The sequence below is a fragment of the Fopius arisanus genome, unplaced genomic scaffold (genome assembly GCF_000806365.1).
Source record: "Fopius arisanus strain USDA-PBARC FA_bdor unplaced genomic scaffold, ASM80636v1 scaffold00077, whole genome shotgun sequence".
NCBI lineage: Eukaryota > Metazoa > Arthropoda > Insecta > Hymenoptera > Braconidae > Fopius > Fopius arisanus.
This window is the reverse complement of record NW_011887816.1, coordinates 70,145-90,015: the sequence shown is the minus strand read 5'-3', so window position 1 is coordinate 90,015 and position 19,871 is coordinate 70,145. Positions and strand designations below refer to the sequence as shown.

Sequence of the window (19,871 nt, the reverse complement as noted above, 5' to 3'; positions counted from 1 at the left end):
AAAATTCCGCTTTCTCCCCTCGATTCAGAGATATTTAATGAAAATTAAAGTATGAATGGATTTTACCAGCTGATTGGCTTGATAAGACAGAAATCATTGTGATCATCAAACGTCAGACATTGTCCGTTATATCCTCTATATATTTTTTTCATGTTTTTATCACCTTCAACCGTGTGAAAATTGTTTAATCTCCCTCAACACTCCATTAACAATCAAAACTACGTAACAGGTGAATGAAAAAATCATCGGCTGAATTGTGAGACAAGTTTTACATAAAAAATCTCTCTTCCACTAAATTATCGAGGTAAAAGCAATGGAATAACCTATAAATAATGAAAAATAGAACTTAATGAACAAATGCGTCAATTAAACAAAAAATTACCTTCACATTCCTTCAATTAACATCAATTAATCCAAATTAATCCAACAAAATTAACAAAAAAAACAATGAATTCTTCTGAATTAATTAATCAATTAGCTGTAATATATTCTTAACAATGAGCCATTAATGCAGGTTGAAATAATGGAATGGAGATAATTATTCGCTAATTGCTATGAATTTCTAATTAAATTCTGGAATTTCTCGTCGATTTTCGTTTTGTCTAGATCAAATTAATTGATAATCATTTGTTTAATGAAAAATTGGTATCAGCCAACAGGTAATTTGTTTATACAATTAGAAGTAATATTATTATAAGCTATTTATATTCGAATATATAAATTTCGATATTAAAATAATTTTCAATCATTTTTGATCATTTTTTTTTACTCCATAAATAAATTGTCATTGTAATTATAATTATTATGTTTTTTTGTTTATTACGGTTGGAAAATTATGGATGAATAGAATGAGAAGATGAATAATTTTTAATTGATTAATTTGAGCAGGTAATTAAATCGAGATAATTCCAACAATTAATTACTATTTAGTAATTAGTGTATGAGGTATTGTTTATTATTCCGATGAGGATACGATACTCTGGTTCATCGAGTGATTGCGTAATTGTGATCCAGTGTTTGTAATTATTATTGAGGGATAGTGTAATTGAAGGAGTGAGTATGTCGGATATGAAGGCATCGGGGCTTAGACCTCCTTCAAAGATCGGAAGGCCCTGTTGCACGGTAGAACCCAAGCCAGCGATACCACCGTCACCTCCCAGATCATCAATGAGTGAGTTCTTAATTATATTAATAATTCAATTAACAATTAATCTCGTTTCCCTAAAAAATCTGAGCTCGGTCCATTTTTTGCATCTTACTAGCGAATTATTTCAAAATTGCGTGGCTTTAGAAGAAAATGCCAGAAGAATTTTTTTTTTGAAAATTGAATTCGCTGGGAAAAAGTTCAAACAACTTTTTCTGTGGGCCGCCAAATTTTCGAAATAAGAACCGGAACAGATAAAGCTGCCAAAATTTCATTACGATTTTCATCTGTAATCACGTAATGAGACTTGGAAATGTTTTATTCATGTGCATTTGTTTGATCTTCTTTGCGTTGTCATGTAATTGAAGAGCACTAGACGCTTCAAAGCAAAAATAAACACTGGAGTGGTGAGTAATAGCTGTTACAAAGTGCGCTGTCTTTATTTTTCTGTAAATGGCTGTGCTCCCACCATTTGGGAGAAAAAGAGTTGAAATTCTGGGGGAAAAATCATTGCACGCCTACAAACGCCATGAGAAATCATGAATTTAAACAGTACAATACTGTGACTCTCCAGGTTAACCAGCAACTGAGTAAATTTCTTTTTTTCTCGTTTTTTCTGTTTTTTCCTAGTTCTATCATTTTTTTTCTTTCCATTATCAATCAATAATCATTCTCATTAATCATCATCCCCGGGACTCGACTCACTGATCGATTGAGAATATAATAATCATTTATTATTATCGAGTGCAAAAAGAAAAAAAAGAGGAATGAGTTGTTACCCTGTGATGTGACATTTGTTTCTGAATAATTTAATATCTACGAGAGATATGGAAAAATGATCAGGGAACTTTTCGTAGCTCTTGACATTTTCCACAAATAAGGTCCTGATAAAAATTCCGTTATCTCTCCAAGATCCGGAGATATTCGTAATCAACTGGCTTTAAAAATCGACTGACATTTCTCGAAGAAAATGTAATGTGTTCTTGACCCAAATAATTTAATTGTCTCTTCATTTATGGAAATTGAAATCCGGTCCATACGACCTTAACAACCTGTCTTTCCACTCGAATCCCCATAAAAAAAATAACAAAACAAACAACTTGAACAAGAAAATCAATAAATACCATTCGATGAGGAGAAACCGATAGTTTTCATTTTTATGGATTTCATTATTAATTCCTTCTGGAATTTGATTCCACTGTTGTCTTGAGTTACATGAGAGGAGGTATTAACATCACAATAAGAATAAATATCTCAATATACCAGAGGGCAATAAAAAAAAATACGAAATAAAATTGCAATTGGATGTAAAATGAAAGATTTCGAAAAATTACATTTCGAAAATTTGAATTCGTTGCGTAATATCTTCGAATCTAGGTAAGATAGCGGAATTTTTATGAGGACCCTTTTTGTAGAGCGGAAAAAAATTTGCAAAAAAGTTCCAATAAACATTTTGTTGACATGAATTGTTCGATGAAGTTTTCGTGTTGGAATTGATTGATCAATCGATTGTATTGGGATTACCATAAATTTGTCTCATGCTTTTGATAAATCGTGGATTATTTATTGCTTGTCGATAGAGGAATGTCAGTCTGATTATTTATAGACAGTTTTAATCGACTCGTGAAGGGAAAATTGATAAAAGATGGAATTTCTGCATAAAACGATTTATTTCTCCGGTTGACGTAATTCTTCGTTTGTATTTCGCAAAAACTCATTGCGGTTTACTATTTTACTGCCGTGTGTGAACTTGTAGTTGTCCATTCCATATACAGAAGTCTCTTGAATTGAATTTAAAAAATGAAGAGGAGAACGAGAGAAAAAACAAATGGACAAGAACAAATAAAATTTCCTCCGAAATTCACTCGTCGCCGACGAATGGGTGGAGTTTGAATTTTACGACTTCCTTCTACCCCTGAACAACGAGTTCCTTGTGCTTGTGATTCCCAGCATTCCGATATTCCAGGGGAATGTTAAAAAATATATTAGAAAAAATATAATGATTTCTGAGAGTTGGAGGAGACACCCACGTCGACCTACAACTTCTCAGGCCACACCCACGCTCTCTTAACATTAATTAGCACTGGTACAAACCACATCTCATGAATAATTGATTAACAACAATATTTAGTGATGATTGTCACGACAATTCGAGATTAACATCATTGAGTCATGTCCTCGGTATCTAAAATTGTTTTGTGATGTCAAAACATTGGGATTTGATTGTTTTCGTTGGGAAAGGACAACCGGAAGCTGCAGAATCATATGTTAATTATAGTTTTTCATTCGTGTTACGTATGATCGATTGTATATTTAGATTATTTTTGCGTTTCGCGGTTCATTTAACGCGAGAAGATATATCTCCATTCAATTTATCCCTTCTACGTCGTATTTCGAGGCTTCCTTCTTTTTAAATCTTTTTCTCATCTACAAAAAAAAAAAAGGTCCAATGATAATCGCTTCACCGTATTCGCAATGCCTCTGCAGATTGTTATTTTTTTTTTTATTTGGTTTTCGACGTTAATTGCATGTGATAGATTCGATGGAGCCAATTTATGAGAACGTAAGACGCAGGGAGAGTGGAGTTCTCCGTCGAGGATCAGGTAGGATCCCAAAGCCTCCAGGAATCCCAAAATTTCGTAATTTTACAATTTTTATAATTTTTTAATCAAATTCCTGAGCAATCGTTTGGATTTAAACAGATACCAGTGTGGTTTTAACCGAAGACACAGACAGTTTCATAATTGGAGATCGAGTATGGGTTGGTGGAACAAAACCAGGATCCATCGCCTACATCGGAGAAACACAATTCGCTCCAGGAGACTGGGCTGGGGTTGTCCTTGATGAGCCGATCGGTAAATTTCCAGCATCTCGAAAACCCCAACAGCTAGAGGAAAACTCGATGGACACAAAATATTCGTCTTTTCACCCCGAATATTTTTTTTCCTTAACATTTTCCTCTATCTCCATCGAAATCCCCGTTTTCGGTAAATATCTCGGGATCTATCAGAGACAGAAAAATTTTCATGGGATTTCCGGGGCTAGAAAAAAGTTCCAATGAAGATTTCTGTAGCACTTCTTGGTCCTGAGTTATTTTTAATTTTGCGTTGATTTCGATTTTAAGGATGGTTTAGGTTTGATTAGAGATTAATTAACGATTATTAATTAAGGAAAAAATGATGGGTCTGTTGCGGGTTCTCGTTACTTCCAATGTGCCCCGAAACATGGAATATTCTCACGTCTCACAAGACTCACCAGATATCCACTCCAGGAGAGCCTGATGTCACCACCTGAATTGAAAACACCACCAGCAAACAAATCACTTTCACCATCTCTGAGTAAGGATCGCTACAAGTATTCATATCGTCGCCCTTAGAGATTGCACAGCTTCAGCCTAGACCCCTAGAGCAAGCCCTAACGATTGCACAATACCAATAATTAATTCAATTTCAACTGGAGAAATTCACATTTGAGTTGAAAAAATTTATCTATCAATTGTATAAACAATTCTAATGAACAATTACTAATTTTTATATGGCATATTGATTCTGGTGATGAGGAAGTAGTTTAGACGATAGAAGATGAATTGTTATTGATTTTATGAACGGAAATAAATGATTGGGAATTGGTAGATGTTTCGATGACGAGTTTATCTTCGACTACCTCGAAGGATTTGAAGATTGGGGATCGAGTTGTTGTGTCGTCCAGCCAGGGGAGTAAGACTGGGGTTCTCAGGTACCTGGGGGTCACCGATTTTGCTCCTGGGGAATGGTGTGGAGTCGAGCTGGATGAAGCCCTGGGGAAGAATGATGGAGCTGTTGGAGACAAAAGGTTTCCATGCTGATGATTTTTGAGGGGATAACGAGGAGTTGAAATTCATGCTAAAAGGACTCTCGCGGACTCACCCTGAGCTATGAGAGCCTCGTTGTCCCCTCGACCTCTAGTACCCAGGACTCCAGAATTTCTTTTTCTAAAGTCCTCGGTCCTCAGGTATTTCGAGTGCAAGCCGAGATACGGTTTGTTCGCCCCTTCGCACAAGGTCTCGAGGTCGCCCTCCCGCAAGAGATCGTCCATCGGTCTTGTCCACAAACCAACTGGTGCATCCCTGAATTCCTCACTGAGGAGGAGCGGTTCCAAGGAGTCCCTGACGTCTGTCTCCAGCTTGACGTCAACCTCGACCAGTGTCAGGGGCATCACCACAGCTAGGGTAAGATTTGCTGATTGAGGAGTCGTCAACATCACCAGGACCTCTTTAGAGATCACCAAGTCACTGTTGTACCTCCGCTGATATTTAATTAACTGTAATTTGGCCTTTTAACTGTCCTGTTTTTTTTCTTTTTTAAACTCGATATTGCAGAAAGCTAGAGCGTCCACACCTGGGCAGCGCTCGCTCCAGGTGAGATACTAATTGTTTTTTTTTTCGCTTGATGAACTCATTATTCCCCACGGGATTGGGGAACAAGTGGAATTTTAACAGAATAATGAAAAATTAAAGAATTGAAAATGGGGAGATGTGAAACTATTCGCTGACGAGATACAAGAAGATCCACTTGTTTCCGAATTTCGCTGGTAGTATTTGTAGAATTATTTATTACCATAGAATGTTCTGTTGTTGTATTTTGTGTACCTGTATTTTTCCTGTTGAAATAAACAAATAAATGGAGTACTTGGGGTACCTAGAGTAGATGGGGGGGCTTTATTAATTTTTTTCCTCGTTGATTCTTTGAGGCTTTTGATATTTGGTGGCACGGTTTTCTCGATTATCGGAGATGACTTGGATTTTCAGGAGATGTTGAAAGAAAAACAACAAGAAATCGAGATGCTGAGGAAGGAGAGGGACCTCGAGAGGGAGAGGATCATCAAAGCTGCTACTCAGGCTGATAATGCCGAACAATCGATTATCAATTTGAAAGCCGAATATGAAAAGGTAGATTTCCCTTTTCTCGTCGTTTTCGATCGTATCATCTTTTTCCGCTTGTCAACAGCTCAATCCAGGATTTATAGAATATTTATTGCAAATTGAAAAGTTTTTTTTTGGAAATTCGCTGTGGATTTTCTTCACTTGGTATTTATTTTTCAAATCAGTACCGAGAGGAGATGGAGAAAACAGTAATTGAGGCTCAGATCGCCCTGTCCCAGCTCCTGGAGGAGAAAAATCATCTCCAGTCTCAGCTGGAGGAGGAGAAGCACAAGTGCGAGGATCTTTTATTCCGTTTCGAGGAGGAATCAGTGAATAAAGAAGATATTCAGGTAATAGTCTCCCAGAGACACCCAGAAATCCTTCACATCTTTGGAGATTCAATTTTGATTTATTCAAATGCTTGAGAGCTTTTGCTCCTTCGGTGATGGCTCATGAATGAATTAATTCCCCTGTTTCTTCCTCGATTCATCCCTCCGAGACCTTATGGTATCGCTTTTTTTTTCAAAATATATATATTTGACTGAATTTTTAGATAAAATTTTGCCTTTTTCTATTGAATTTTTGAATTCTTTCTATCCTGTGCTGACGAATTTCCACATTTTCTCAATTTTCATATTTCAGAAGGAAAAAGCTGTACAGAGCGTGAGTATTATCGTGGCGACGCTGTTTTTCTGCACTGCATTCACTGCCATCGCATCATTTATCACTAAAAAAATCAAATGCTTCGGCAGAACACTAATATTAAACTAAAGATCATCAGTTGCACGTGTCATTACTATTTATTTCGACAATTAATAATTATTAATAATTATGTTAAACACTAATGTGAATTCCCACTGCTTCTTGCATTGCATCTATCATTTACTTACGATTGTTGCTGTCTGCGTTCATTATTTATTCAAATTTTTGTTCAACTTTTGTATCTCCAAGTGCCTGCAAATAATAATGTTAATAGAACTAATTGCATCGTGATTATTCCATTTTATTCATTAATTTATTAACTGAATTCAGGGAGGAAGTGCGTCGGAGTTTTTGCGCGGACAGGTATCTCGAAATTTATTGGAGATACAAAAATGTTTTTTGTAGATTTTTTGTAGAGCGTGAAAAGAGCTACAAAAAAGTTTGCGTGAAGATTTTTGAAGCTCCAAGAGTTTTCGAGATACTGGCCTCGGTTTGCCACTTCATTCCTGAATCATTGGTGCCTGGTAATTAATTAGGAATGAAGCTTTATTAATTAGTGAAAAAAATCAGGTGGTAAATACTCAGCACGAGGAGAGGATAATTACTCTCCAGAAGGAACTCTCGGAGGAACGAGAGAGGGTCATCCAGCTCGAGAGCGATAATCTCCGTCTTTTTGAAACGGAAGAGGAACTCGTCAAACTCAAGGCTGATTTCACTGCCATATCAGGTCTTTTTCCATTTGTTTTTGTTTTTCGATTTCCTTTGCAGGTCCTGGAGTTTTAACGATATTTCCGGTTCACAGAAATGGAGAATATGAACCTCTGCCTCAAGGAAGCGAAGATTACGCTGGAAAATCAGATGCTCGAGAGGAATAACACGATTTCAGAGCTCTCATCGCAGATTGAGGAACTCCAGCAGAAGCTGAAGAATCGCGAGGAAATTGAAGAGACGCATATTGAAAAGCTCTCAGAAAATTTAAGCAGAACCGTTGAGGAGAAAAATTCCATCATTGCGAAGATTTCGGAGGAAAATGCTGGAAAGACTCAGGCCATGGAGCTGGAGATTGAGAAGCTGAAGGTAGTTATTGATAATCTCACGAAGGAAAAAGTCTTGGCATCGGAGTTCCAGCAGGGGGAATTCAGAAAAATCGTGGAGGAAAAGGAGAAACTGGAGGTGGAGAACTCCAGAAAAATTGAGGAGATCGAGAGAGTCCTCGGGGAGAGGGAGAGGCTGGTGGGAGAGAAAGAAAAATTGGAGGTGGAGAATTCCAGTAAAATCAAGGAGTTCCAGGTAATTGTGGAAGAAGAAAGAGAAAATGCGCGAAAAATTCAAGGGGAAAACTCGATTTTGGAAGCGGAAGTGAGGAATTTGAGGGATGAGCTGGTGGAAAAAACGGGGAAATTAAATGAAAATTCGAAGAAGATTGAGGAAGAAAATTTGGAGTTGCAAAAATCACGAGAAAATTTGGAGAAAGAGCTAGTAGAATTGCGGGAAAAGTTTTCCGCAGTTTCAAATGATCGAGGGGAGAAAATCGTTGAGTTGGACAGGGTTGGAAAATTGTTGGAAAACCAAGGGGAGGAGAATAAAAAATTGACGGAAGAGGTGCAGGAAAGCGCCGGAAAATTCGTGGCCTTTGAACAGCAAATAAATTCCTTGAAGTCTGAATTAATGGAGAAAATGGAGGAAATTAAAAATATGACCGAGACGATGGCGGAGCTGAGGGATAACGTCACGATCTTCGAGCAGACCAAAACAAATCTCGAGAGCGAGATGAAAATGCACGAGTCAACAATCTCAGAGTTAAATAAAAAGGTGAAATTTACCGAGGAGAAAAATCAAGAGTTGATTGGGGAAAAGGAAAAACTGGAGGAGAAAATTTCGAGGGTCATCTCGAGCTCTGAAGGATCCTCCGAGCAATTGAAGCAGTACAATGAGGAATTGAGACTGAAGGAAAAGGAAAATGGAAAATTTAAGGAGAAAATATTTGACTTGGAAAATTCAGTTGAAAATTTCATGGGGAAATTAAAGAAGAGTGAGGAAGATCTGGGGAAAATTTCCGGGAAACTCGCGACAACTGAGGAAAACGAAAGAAAATTATCGGAAAAATTGACCGAAAAGGAGAAGTTGTGCAATAACTTGAGTGGAAAACTGAAGGAAAATGAAGAAGAATTTCGGAAACTCATGGAAAAGCTTAAGCAAAGCGAGGAAAATTCCACAAAACTCAATGAATCTCAGGAAAATCTTCGGAAAATCCAGGAAAAATTGAGGGAGACCGAGGAGGGTTCTGGAAAACTCAACGAAATGCTGGAGAAAAACCAGGAAATTATTCAGGAAAGGATAGAGGAAAATGAGAAATTAATTAATGAAATTAATTCTAAAGACTCAATAATCGAAGAATTGTCGAAGAAAATTAAAACTTTCGAAGGAAATTCTGCCAAATTGACTGAAGAAAACGGTCAACTCATCAAGACAATCTCAGATCTCGAGAGGAAAACCCAGACTTTGGAGGAAAATTTGGAAAACTCTCACCAACTCTCAACCTCAAACATCGAATTAAAAATTTCTGAAGATATTCTCAAAGCAAAAATTGAAGAGCTCAACGAAAAAATCAGGGAACTCATTATAAAAGTCGAGGAGAAAACCTCCGAGTCCACCAGTCTCTCCTCCACCTTGGAAAATGCTTCGGAAAATCATAAAAAATCTCAGGAGAAGATCGAAGAGCTGAGCAACGAAATAATTTCCCTCACATCGCAGCTCCAGTCAATGAGGGAAAACTCTGAAAAACAAGAGGAGATCCTGAGGAAAACCGAGAGTCAGGCCGAAGCCCTTAAACTTTTCCAGGAAAATCACAAAAATTCTCAGGGAAAAATGGATGAGCTGAACTCTGAAATCTCTTCCTTAAAATCCAAACTAGTCTCCTTCGAGGAGATTTCAGAAAGGCTGAAGGAGTCAGAGGGAAAATTGTCTGAAAAAATCCAGGAGAATTGCGAACTCTCGCAGAAAATTTCCGAGGTCGACGAGAAGCTGAGGAAAATTGAAATTGAAAATGAGGAGTTGAAAAAGTCGTCGAGTCTTAAGACTTCGATGATCGACGAACTGGTGAGCGTCGTGGAGACATTGAAGTCCTCAGAGAGTGAATCCCTCAAGAATTTGGAGCTAGAATTCTCCCAGAAGCTCAATCAGAGTGCCGAGGAACTCCAGGCTCTGAAAAAAGCCCATGAAAACTCAGAAATCAGTCTAAAGACCATTTCTGATGAGAATGAAAGACTTAGGAAAACAATTGAGAACTCAGAGGCCCATATTAAAGACCAAGAGGCGAGGGAAATCGAGAGGAACGACGAAATGAATTCCAAGAATCAAATACTCGAGAGGAAAAATTCCGAATTAATTTCAATGAGTGAAAAACTTGAGGAGAAAAACTCCGAACTCCTCAAACAAAATCACAAGCTGGAGGAGAAGAACTCCGCCTTGAATTCGAGGCTCTCGGAGATGTTGGAGGAGACGAAGACCTTGAAAATATCTAATAACAATCTCGGGGCACTCGATGAGAAAATCCAGAGCAATGGTGACACCAGGAGCATGAAGAAAATCCTGGAGGACAATGAGACATTCAAGGGACAGATTGATTTTCTCAATTCAGTTATCGTCGATATGCAGAAAAAGAATGAAGGTCTCAAGCTGAAGATCGAGGTCTTGGAGATGGGGGTGCCTCCGGCTGAGGCTGACGACTACTCCAGGACGACTCTGGCCCAACCCGCCCCTAGGTTGTTCTGTGATATATGTGATCAGTTTGACCTCCACGAGACTGAGGATTGCCCAAAACAGGCTCAGGACTTCGAGGTGGAGAAACCTGTGAAGAAGACGCCCGTCAAGGCACCCAAGCAGAGGGATTACTGCGAACATTGTGAAATGTTTGGACATGACACTGCTGATTGCGACGACGCTGAGACCTTCTGATCCTCAAAACTGCCGGAATTATCGAGCCTCGCTTGCCAGTATTGGAGTAGGAAATTCAATTACGCTAGGAATGAAGAAATTCATCTCGGAATTTTAGCAAATTTCATATCTAACAAATGCATCTTGAATATTACATTCATAAATTAATTCATGTAATTTCAATTAACAGACAATTCAGAGGAATTTTCAAATGCAAATTTAATCCGAAATTCAAAGAAAATTCGCAACATAAAGAATTAATAGCAGCTTTTAGTGGAAGTTCTAAAGAAAAATTCCAAAAACCTACGAAAAACAAAAATGCGTTGAATTTATAAAGTATATTTTTATATTGTTATTGTATTCCACGAATAATGTCTTCCCATTTAATTTCCGTTAGCGTTTTTTCAAAATTAATTGATCAAATAATTATTCTCCTCAAAAGGAAGACCTCGCTTGCCTTTTTATTGGAAATTCTACAGGATGATGGCGTGTAAATAGGGTTGAGATCGATCTATTTAATATTTATTATCGATTACGTGTACATAAGACTTCTTGTCATGTTCCTTGCACGCAGAGTTGTTGGAGAATTTTGACACCAGAATTTGCAGAATTTAAGGCGCAATAACGTTTTGTAGAAGTTTGTCAATAAATTATGGTTTATTTACGAGTTTAAGTCAGTTTCTTAATTTCTAAGTATTTATACGGGTTCTTGGCTTTAATCTAGACCTTCTTTCTTCTCTTTTATTGCATCCTGGAATGAAGAAATCGAAGAAATTAATAATGAAAAATAAAAAGAATTGAGGAGGTGAATAAATCGTTCTTTACCTTGAATCTCTCCTCAAAGAGCGACAATTCTGCAATTAAATCTGTAATTGCGTGCATGAATGCCTCGTGGGGGGTGTAATCCGATGTCGTCTGAATCCTGATGACGAATTTGTGCTCCAGAGGATGAGGAACCTTGTAACCAGCGAAGAGAACGTGGGGATCTTTTAATAATTGACTGAAAAAAAAAAAAAACATTATCTTCTGAATCCTTTCGTTAGAGCGATAATCAAACTTTGAGAATTCATCAATTTACTTTCTGATCATGTTTCCAAGGGTGTGATCCTCTTTATTAACCGTGAAAATCGCCGCATTCGGCACTTTTGTGTCCTGTTCCTTGATAATTCTAAAAAAAAAAATTAGAGGACCATAAATAAATTAAGATTTCCTCATTAATAACCTCAAATACTAACTTTTTCTCCCCATCGTACAATAGGAACGATTCAAACGTTGGAGGTGCATTCATCCTGTGAAAATTCCTCTAAAAAATGCCAAGAGATCTTTCTAGTTCTTCAAAATAATTCCAAAATCATGGAGAATTGTTTTTCAAGTTTGTAAAGCAGTAAAATCAGCGGAATTGATTGATACATAAGAGAACCCCAATTTTTCTGATTTCTCCCTCCGGCATCATGTGACTTAAGTGGTTGCCGAGGTATTCCGGAATTGGCCGAGAGGGTCTCCCCCTGGGGGGGAATTCCCCGACGTCTCAAAAACTCCTCAGTTGTCAAAATGGCGGGCGAAGGATCAGCAAGTGTTAATCCAAAGGCGGAAATTGTTCGTGGACAAGCGTTTGAGGTTGGCCCTAGGTACACGAATCTCGCCTACATGGGAGAAGGTGCCTACGGAATGGTTGTGTGAGTAAAAAATCATCCCCTACGAATTGCTGGAGTACCCCTGGCCTACCACCCCCCACCCCCTTTAGCCAGAGTGATAAGAGATTTTTTTCATTCCAAGATAAATTGGTTTTTCGTCACCAAATTGACATTTACGAATTATTTGCTAAACTTTTAAATGGGTTTTGGTGATTTGGGGGTGTTTTTTTGGGGTAGCACACCTTTCGGGTGTGTTGGGAGGATTTTCCAGGCCCCGGGGGCCATTCTACAGAATTTGGCGGCAGATTTGAAGTGTGTCACACCCTTTTTGAGGAAATTAAAATGGTGATAAGGATGTGGTGATAATAAGGCTCTATTGCAGGTCTGCTTATGATAATGTGACGAAGACGAAAGTAGCTATTAAGAAAATTTCGCCGTTCGAGCATCAGACGTACAGCCAAAGGACTCTGAGGGAAATCAAAATACTCACGAGGTTTAAACATGAAAATGTAAGGATTGTTAAGGCATTATTATTATTATCTCGGTAGCAGGTGGATGTAAGGGAAAATTTCGAGTAAATGGAGAAAATGCTATTTTTTGGTTTCAGATCATAGATATAAGGGATATTCTGCGGGCGCCAACAATAGACCAAATGAAGGACGTTTACATTGTCCAATGTCTGATGGAGACAGATCTGTACAAATTGCTAAAAACCCAGGCAATAAGCAATGATCACATATGTTACTTCCTTTACCAAATATTACGAGGATTGAAGTACATACATTCGGCGAATGTACTCCACAGAGACTTAAAACCGAGTAATTTACTGTTGAATACCACTTGTGACCTTAAAATATGTGACTTTGGCCTTGCCAGAGTCGCTGATCCTGATCACAATCACGCTGGCTTCTTGACTGAGTACGTTGCGACAAGGTGGTACAGAGCACCCGAAATCATGTTGAATTCCAAGGTACACCAAAATCCAATTATCCAATAAATACCCATTAGACCATAATTATGATTTTGTTTTTTAATTATGTAATTGCAGGGGTATACAAAGTCTATTGACATTTGGTCAGTCGGTTGTATTCTCGCGGAGATGCTGTCTAGACGAGCAATATTCCCTGGCAAGCATTACTTAGACCAGTTAAATCACATTCTTGGAGTTCTCGGATCGCCTTCACCCGAGGACCTTGAGTGCATCATAAATGAGAAGGTAAATTGTTGAATATTTCCATTTATTTTTTCACACCGATGTAATCATCAGTCGTATTTTTATCGATGAATCGGCACTTGAACAAACGATTCCTAGAATTCTTGGAATTAATCTCGTAATTCCCTATGTCCTAATCATTAATATGCATTAATTCATTATCTCCACAAATGGAATTCACAAGTCCATTTATTCCGCGATAAATATATCAAAATTCATTCATTTGTTTAATTGATTTATTAAGAGCGTCAATTATTAATGGGAAATGATTGGTTTAAGGCACGAAGTTACCTCCAGTCATTGCCGTACAAACCCAAGGTGCCATGGACCTGTCTCTTCCCCAATGCTGATCCACGTGCACTCGATTTACTCGATAAAATGCTGACGTTCAATCCCAATAAACGCATTGTAGTCGAGGATGCACTTGCACATCCGTATCTTGAACAGTATTATGATCCTGCTGATGAGGTAATTTCAGTACGCTCGAATGATATTTTTTCGAGATAAATCAGCATTTCTGGAGTGATGAGTTTTTTAATTTGTTAAATTATTTGAGATATCTAATAAAATTTATTCCTCAAAGCCCGTAGCGGAAGAGCCCTTCAAATTCGACATGGAGCTAGACGATCTTCCAAAAGAAATGCTGAAACAGTTGATATTTGAAGAGACAACTCAATTTGCACGAAACCAAGAGAATGCCATGTAGTCGTACATGCCACTTTCATAACTGACGTGTATCTACGACTCAGACACACCAAAGCGCAGAATTAATGATCAACCCAGCCCAAATAAGAGAATAAAGGTTTATCATTAATGAAATCGCCGAAATTCATTAAGATTATTCATATGAACTTTTTAAATGTTCGAAATTCACTCTTGGACAGCTGTTGTGCTGTGGAGTTTCGAATTATCCATCAGATAAATCTCTCATTTCCCCAAATTTATTTTTTCAACTCAAGGAGATACAGAATAGATTAACTCGATAATAATTTTTGTTTGATTCCTTTTTTTTCCCGATATAAATTCAACGATTGGAGAAATTCAGTCGTTGACTCGTGCGCTGTCTGTGATTTTTATTGTATAAAAGGATTGAAATGGGGAGAGAGTTTCAATTTCAGTTTTATTCCATTATCAGCCCTACCCCGCCCGCCCCTTTACCCCCTTCAAAATTTTAGGTGAAAATACTCTAGCTTTAGAATTTTAACAAATAACTGAATGATTTAAATGGTGAGGAGATAAATCATCTGTTTATTGTCTCAATGTGTGAATACTTGTAACTTCGATAAATTCCTTTTTAAATAATTAAAAAAAAACGTAACGAAAAATAATACGAAAACACAAAAAAAGAGAATTAATAATAATCATGAATTTCTTCCATTCCATCTTTTCGAATTTTTGTGTAAATTAATTCGTCCAGCGATTCCTCATTGTTAAAGTGCATTTAATCGTTTAAGGAAAAATCAAGGAAAATGGATGAAAAAAAAATATTATAAATATATATTGATCATCTCAGGCTATTTATCAACTCGTAACGGTTTTTTTCTGAGTAAACGAGACGAAAAATAATAGAACGCGCATCCGTTCTTGTGTGTTGCATTGGTATGAGGAAAAAAAAAACGAGTTTTCAAGGTTTTTTTTAGATTTGATGGAGTTTATCCGAGGTAATGGAGGTATAGGAAAATGTCCACTTGACATTTTCCTGCCGCAAACAACAGCTGTGAATTTTACGCGGGGCATTAATCACCATATCAATTGGTGGTGATTAATTAGCCGATGAAGTGATAGGACGTGGAGGAAAAAAAATTAATATTGCGTTTATCTCGGTGATGAAGCTGTTTAGGAGGAAATAGTGTACCACATTTTTTGTAAGAAATTTCATTCTGTACAAAAAAAAAGTTGTACAGCGGCGCTTAAATATCGGGTCGACTGTTTACCTAAAAACTCCTCAATCAAAAAACTACTTTGACTCAAAGAATTGAATGCGAATAAATTGATATAACTAATTATCGAATATCTTCTGGCCTAATATACTTAAACGTTATGTATGTGTATTTGTTGTTGTTGCTGAATTCATATCTCAATATCTCAAGCATCAGAACCAAAAATTGAACGGAGGAACTAAAATCGACTTGAAATAACAAAAAAAAAAGATGAAAAAAAATCAGAGTGTGAGACGTAGACTAGATTCCAGTAATTCCACGAGAGATAAACGCTTAAAGTTGCACTATTTAAATTATCCAACCAAAAAATCACCACCGAGTAATTGAATAATCGATTTGTTGGCTGCATTCCCAGAAAATTTGAAGAAACATTTTTCAAGACTAATGAAACCAACGCGCTGCCTTCGAAATTCGATGAAAAAAAAAAATTAAGTGAGAACCTAATGAATTATTATCATTAAAAAAAATAAAGAGGACAATTAAAATGATGAATAAATAAACTCAAGTTCAGATAGGAGAGGAAAATGATGTAGATGTGTGGAATCAGGGGAGTTGAAGGCCGAGTTTGTAGATTAGAATTTAAATTGAATACCTAGAGATGAATAAAGCACGAACAGGCGAATGATCAAAGTCGACTAAGAGTACCTTGAGATACTAGATTAGTTTAGGTGTTTTCAATGGTTATTTTTGTGACAGCTGTCTTCCCGGACAATGTGCCAGTTTTCCCCGAGAGTTTTCACCCAGAGATTATTGTTCAGGATTATTTTTCATTTCTGACGGAATCATTGAGGGCCGGAGGAAGTCACTACCTTTTTTTCTCTTATAAAAAATTGATATTCCAATTTCACTTGAGATTTTCAGTTTATCCGTTTTATATTGTAAAATTCCTTTATGCGTAAATCGAAAAATTCTGCAGGATTGAACTGAAAATGTGAAAAATTTCTGTCTCATTTCACTCTAGCCCTCAAAAATCCCCCCAAAACCGAAAGAAAATCGAAAATCCTTCACCCCAGAATTACGAGAATGCATAATGAATGAGTGTACCAAAATATCACGGCACAAAATCAATTTTTTGAATTCATGTGGTTGTAGCCACGAGAGATGATTTAAAAGAATAAGAAAATCTGTGGATGTAGCCCTGAACTCAGTGGCTCGAGGATATTTTTTAGGTGTTTCAGTGGTTATTCCCTCGATTGTACACGAATTTTTTACAATAACCATTTACTTTGGTCTTGAAAAAAAATCCCAAGTTAATTACCACCAGATATTGAACAGAAAGAAAATTATTTCATTCGAATTTTTGATAATTTCTTTCCTCTGGACTATTAAAAAAACAACACTATTGTTAATCAATGTGAATTGTAAATGTATCAAAGAAAAATTAATTGTCAATTTACTGTAATGACGAGACAAAGTTGCATTATTCGAAGTATTATTGTGCTAATGGAAATTAAAGTGGTTTTATTGACCAATTGAATTCAATTACGCCTGATTAATTATTCATTGCACGCAGAAAGGTGAGGAAATAATAATAATGAATTACCAGTGAAAATTCGTAAGAAGGTGATGAAATTTACGGATTGCAGACTCGTCTCTCGATTTTTATCTTTGTTTTTTATTATGTCCTCGGTGTTTTTATCATGCGTTTTGTCAATTATCGTGAAAAAATGTCTTAATTTACATAATGTAATTGTCGCTATCGCAGATTGCGATGCAGCAATACGTGTAAAAAATTATTCCGAGTCATTTCTTTTCTCGTATTTTTCATTTTTCACTTCTATCCTCAGGGGAGATCGCTCTCTTTTGTGAAGACCCAGACGAGTCCTTAAGTCTGTCAATTTCCTGGGATTTCCGCTGAAAAAAAAAACCAACGAATCATTATGAGAAATTAAAATATTTACTGAATTGATTAATTAACATCTCATTAAATTCATCTTACCTCTCTCGTGAGGTATCATTGAGTCTCGCCCAAACAGTGGAAGCAACTCTTGGTTTAGACCTTGGAACGACTTTAATTACACTCCCTTTTGGACCCTGGATCTCCTTCACAGCGATCTCACTATCACTGCTGGACTCCTCCTCTTCATCCTCCTCCTCCTCCTCCTCCTCAACCACCTGAGCATCCCCCTGGACATCCTCCCACTCTCCCTCCTCCTTCTCCACCTCCTCGGGCGCAACTTCCTCGACATCCTCCTCCCTCCTGGCTCGATATTTGTCCGGAGTATTAGTCACGATCACCTGTATGTCCTCCCTGTAAATGGTAGGTGGTCGTCTCCTCCCCAAACGAGACCTAAGATCCGCACCCTCCTCCTGTTTATGCCTGCTCAACTGCTTGAGCTTCTTCTTCCTCACCTTTTCCTCCTCGTCGTCAGCATGCATCCTCATTCTCGGGACTTTACTCTTTCTCGCCCACTCCTCCTCACTGTCAGAGCTCTGAGATTCTTCTGGGGATGACTGCACATCTCTCTTCTCGGTTTCCATGTGCCTTGAGCCCAATCTGAATTTTACATTTCCTCGATCAAGTCGCTCTGGAAGACCTCTCCTCACGTAATTGTCCTCCACGTCCTCGTGACTCCCCCAGCTCTCTGATAATTCACCCCAGGGATTTTTCCCTCGTTCCTTATCTTCCTCATTCCCTGACGTTTCACTCGGTCTCCTCGGTCTCGAGTTTTTTATCTGCTTGTATTGCCTTTTTCTCGATTCTGTTAATATTCCTCTCATCCCTCCAAAATTCGGATTTCCATATTTCTTGTAGTATTCGCTCATTTTCTCAGCCCTGGGTTGTTTCTTGTCATTCCTGGTAGCAAACCTGAGGAAAATTCCTTTAGATTTAGCAAAATCCACTCCCTTCCTCCACAATCCTGGGGGAAGAGGGCAGTCAATGTCCTTGAGACAGATCCCTTCGTTCTTTGTGTCGTTCACCTTCACCAAATCATCCTCATGGGTGTATTTACCCTTCTCTTGTTCCTCGAGATGATCTGTAAGCCCGATGATCCTCTTGGAGAGGCCCAGGAGGGCCCTAGCAGCTGACACATTGTCCAACCAAACAACATTACAGGATACGTCGTTTATCCACTCGATGGCAGCTGCTGGGTACTGCTCAAAGTACTTGAAGACGTCTTTGGTGCTCATCTCCTCAGTTCCCCTCATGTGGAGAACATTGAGCCTGATGTTTCTGGGATTCTCATTGTCCTCAGTAACTCCCAGACTTGAGTACAGACCATCCTCGTTCTCCTCCAGGTTGTTGCTCAGGCCAAATCTCTTTGCACGTTCCTGCATTTTCTTTCTCTCCTCCTCCGAGAAAATGTCAATTCCAGTGGCGAATCCTCTTCTTTTATTCTGATGGCGCGTATCAATCCTCTCCTCGAGGATAACTCCGTCGTCGCTGTCCAGTCCGTCGTCCATCTCCTCGGTACTCTCTTCTCCCAATTCCATTTCCATCAGTTCACCAGCCGCCATTTCGACTTTTATTTTATTACTTTATATGGGTAATTGTTTTTAGTTTATTGGTACATTTTATGCGGCCACCGACAACTTGCCAATACAAACAATTTGACAGGTTAGGGTGACGTGACGTAAGGTATCATACAGGCACGCCCAAAGAGGATTCACTAAAATAGAGGCTCAGCGGCATCGTAGTACTGCACCCCAAGAGAGGGAGGGCGCAACACGCAATCCTGGGGTGCCCATCGAGTCGACGGGGTGAATTTTATTTTCTGCGGTATGAATGCTTTTTGTTTTTTAATTGTTTAACGGAAATTTAGCCGACTAGAACGAGCGGAAGGGGGAAGCCACATCTTGTGGAATTTCAAATGGAAAAAATTATTTATTATCGAGGAGATATGCAGTGAAATTGAACAATTTAACATTTTTTAAACGAAACTTTTTCAATATATATACTACTAATGAAATTTTGTTATTGTAATAGCGCGTTGTCCTAGCGGTAACGTGCTTGCCTACCACGCCAGCGGCCCGGGTTCAATCCCGGCATCATTCATTTTTTTTTTTAAATAATTCTAATTTTTTTTTTGTTATTAAATGGCAAATCAATAGAAATATTGTTTAAAAACTGAATATTTGATAATCGAGGAGATATGCAGTGAAATTGAGCAATTTAACATTTTTTAAACGAAACTTTTGCAATATATATACTCCTAATGAAATTTATTTATTGTAATAATGCGTTATCCTAGCGGTAACGTGCTTGCCTACCACGCCGACGGCCCGGGTTCGATCCCGCCGTCATTCATTTTTTTTTTTAAATAATTTCAATTTTTTCTTTTGTAACTGGCTAATAAATCGAAATATTGTTTAAAAACTGAATAGCTCTTCGATTGTCATGTTCCCCTGATACTTTTACAAAAATTTCGAATTTTTCACTTGCAGTGAAAATTTCAGTGAA

General features: G+C 37.8%; 4 protein-coding genes across 13 annotated transcripts; 2 read left to right on the top strand and 2 right to left on the bottom strand.

Annotated features, from left to right (window-relative positions):
* The first annotated feature begins 122 nt into the window (after positions 1–122).
* CLIP-190 (Cytoplasmic linker protein 190) lies at positions 123–11,355 on the top strand. 10 transcript variants are annotated; one of them, XM_011310560.1, is made up of 13 exons: positions 124–304; positions 1,052–1,171; positions 3,682–3,747; positions 3,847–3,999; positions 4,315–4,482; positions 4,777–4,975; positions 5,135–5,351; positions 5,502–5,540; positions 5,931–6,071; positions 6,230–6,394; positions 6,687–6,707; positions 7,317–7,473; positions 7,549–11,355. In XM_011310560.1, the coding sequence occupies exons 2-13, from the start codon at positions 1,060–1,062 to the stop codon at positions 10,701–10,703; spliced, it is 4,593 nt and encodes a 1,530-aa protein (XP_011308862.1). In that variant the 5' UTR covers positions 124–304; positions 1,052–1,059; the 3' UTR covers positions 10,704–11,355. The 10 variants fall into 10 exon arrangements, with proteins under 10 accessions (XP_011308866.1, XP_011308862.1, XP_011308860.1 ...); XM_011310558.1 differs by having other exon boundaries at positions 1,041–1,171; XM_011310559.1 differs by having other exon boundaries at positions 1,035–1,171.
* On the bottom strand, positions 11,189–12,116 carry Rpb11 (DNA-directed RNA polymerase II subunit RPB11). The gene is made up of 4 exons (XM_011310567.1): positions 11,918–12,116; positions 11,761–11,850; positions 11,508–11,682; positions 11,189–11,433 (listed from the first exon to the last, which is right to left on the bottom strand). The coding sequence occupies exons 1-4, from the start codon at positions 11,968–11,970 to the stop codon at positions 11,398–11,400; spliced, it is 354 nt and encodes a 117-aa protein (XP_011308869.1). The 5' UTR covers positions 11,971–12,116; the 3' UTR covers positions 11,189–11,397.
* A 99-nt stretch (positions 12,117–12,215) lies between these two features.
* On the top strand, positions 12,216–15,733 carry rl (Mitogen-activated protein kinase rl). The gene is made up of 6 exons (XM_011310568.1): positions 12,216–12,358; positions 12,699–12,825; positions 12,924–13,286; positions 13,365–13,532; positions 13,809–13,997; positions 14,113–15,733. The coding sequence occupies exons 1-6, from the start codon at positions 12,234–12,236 to the stop codon at positions 14,233–14,235; spliced, it is 1,095 nt and encodes a 364-aa protein (XP_011308870.1). The 5' UTR covers positions 12,216–12,233; the 3' UTR covers positions 14,236–15,733.
* A 70-nt stretch (positions 15,734–15,803) lies between these two features.
* LOC105269940 (uncharacterized protein C17orf85) lies at positions 15,804–19,072 on the bottom strand. The gene is made up of 2 exons (XM_011310569.1): positions 17,409–19,072; positions 15,804–17,323 (listed from the first exon to the last, which is right to left on the bottom strand). The coding sequence occupies exons 1-2, from the start codon at positions 18,926–18,928 to the stop codon at positions 17,203–17,205; spliced, it is 1,641 nt and encodes a 546-aa protein (XP_011308871.1). The 5' UTR covers positions 18,929–19,072; the 3' UTR covers positions 15,804–17,202.
* Positions 19,073–19,871: the final 799 nt, after the last annotated feature.

Excerpts from the sequence above, each read along its gene's own strand:
- CLIP-190 (XM_011310560.1), top strand. The coding sequence starts at position 1,060 with ATGTCGGATATGAAGGCATCGGGGCTTAGACCTCCTTCAAAGATCGGA. Across the intron at positions 1,172-3,681 it reads ACCTCCCAGATCATCAATGA|ATTCGATGGAGCCAATTTAT; the intron begins GTGAGTTCTTAA and ends TGCATGTGATAG. Across the intron at positions 6,708-7,316 it reads AGGAAAAAGCTGTACAGAGC|GTGGTAAATACTCAGCACGA; the intron begins GTGAGTATTATC and ends GAAAAAAATCAG.
- Rpb11 (XM_011310567.1), bottom strand. The coding sequence starts at position 11,970 with ATGAATGCACCTCCAACGTTTGAATCGTTCCTATTGTACGATGGGGAG. Across the intron at positions 11,851-11,917 it reads TTGTACGATGGGGAGAAAAA|AATTATCAAGGAACAGGACA; the intron begins GTTAGTATTTGA and ends TTTTTTTTTTAG. Across the intron at positions 11,683-11,760 it reads CTTGGAAACATGATCAGAAA|TCAATTATTAAAAGATCCCC; the intron begins GTAAATTGATGA and ends TTTTTTTTTCAG.
- rl (XM_011310568.1), top strand. The coding sequence starts at position 12,234 with ATGGCGGGCGAAGGATCAGCAAGTGTTAATCCAAAGGCGGAAATTGTT. Across the intron at positions 12,826-12,923 it reads CGAGGTTTAAACATGAAAAT|ATCATAGATATAAGGGATAT; the intron begins GTAAGGATTGTT and ends TTTTGGTTTCAG. Across the intron at positions 13,287-13,364 it reads AAATCATGTTGAATTCCAAG|GGGTATACAAAGTCTATTGA; the intron begins GTACACCAAAAT and ends ATGTAATTGCAG.
- LOC105269940 (XM_011310569.1), bottom strand. The coding sequence starts at position 18,928 with ATGGCGGCTGGTGAACTGATGGAAATGGAATTGGGAGAAGAGAGTACC. Across the intron at positions 17,324-17,408 it reads AATGATACCTCACGAGAGAG|CGGAAATCCCAGGAAATTGA; the intron begins GTAAGATGAATT and ends TTTTTTTTTCAG.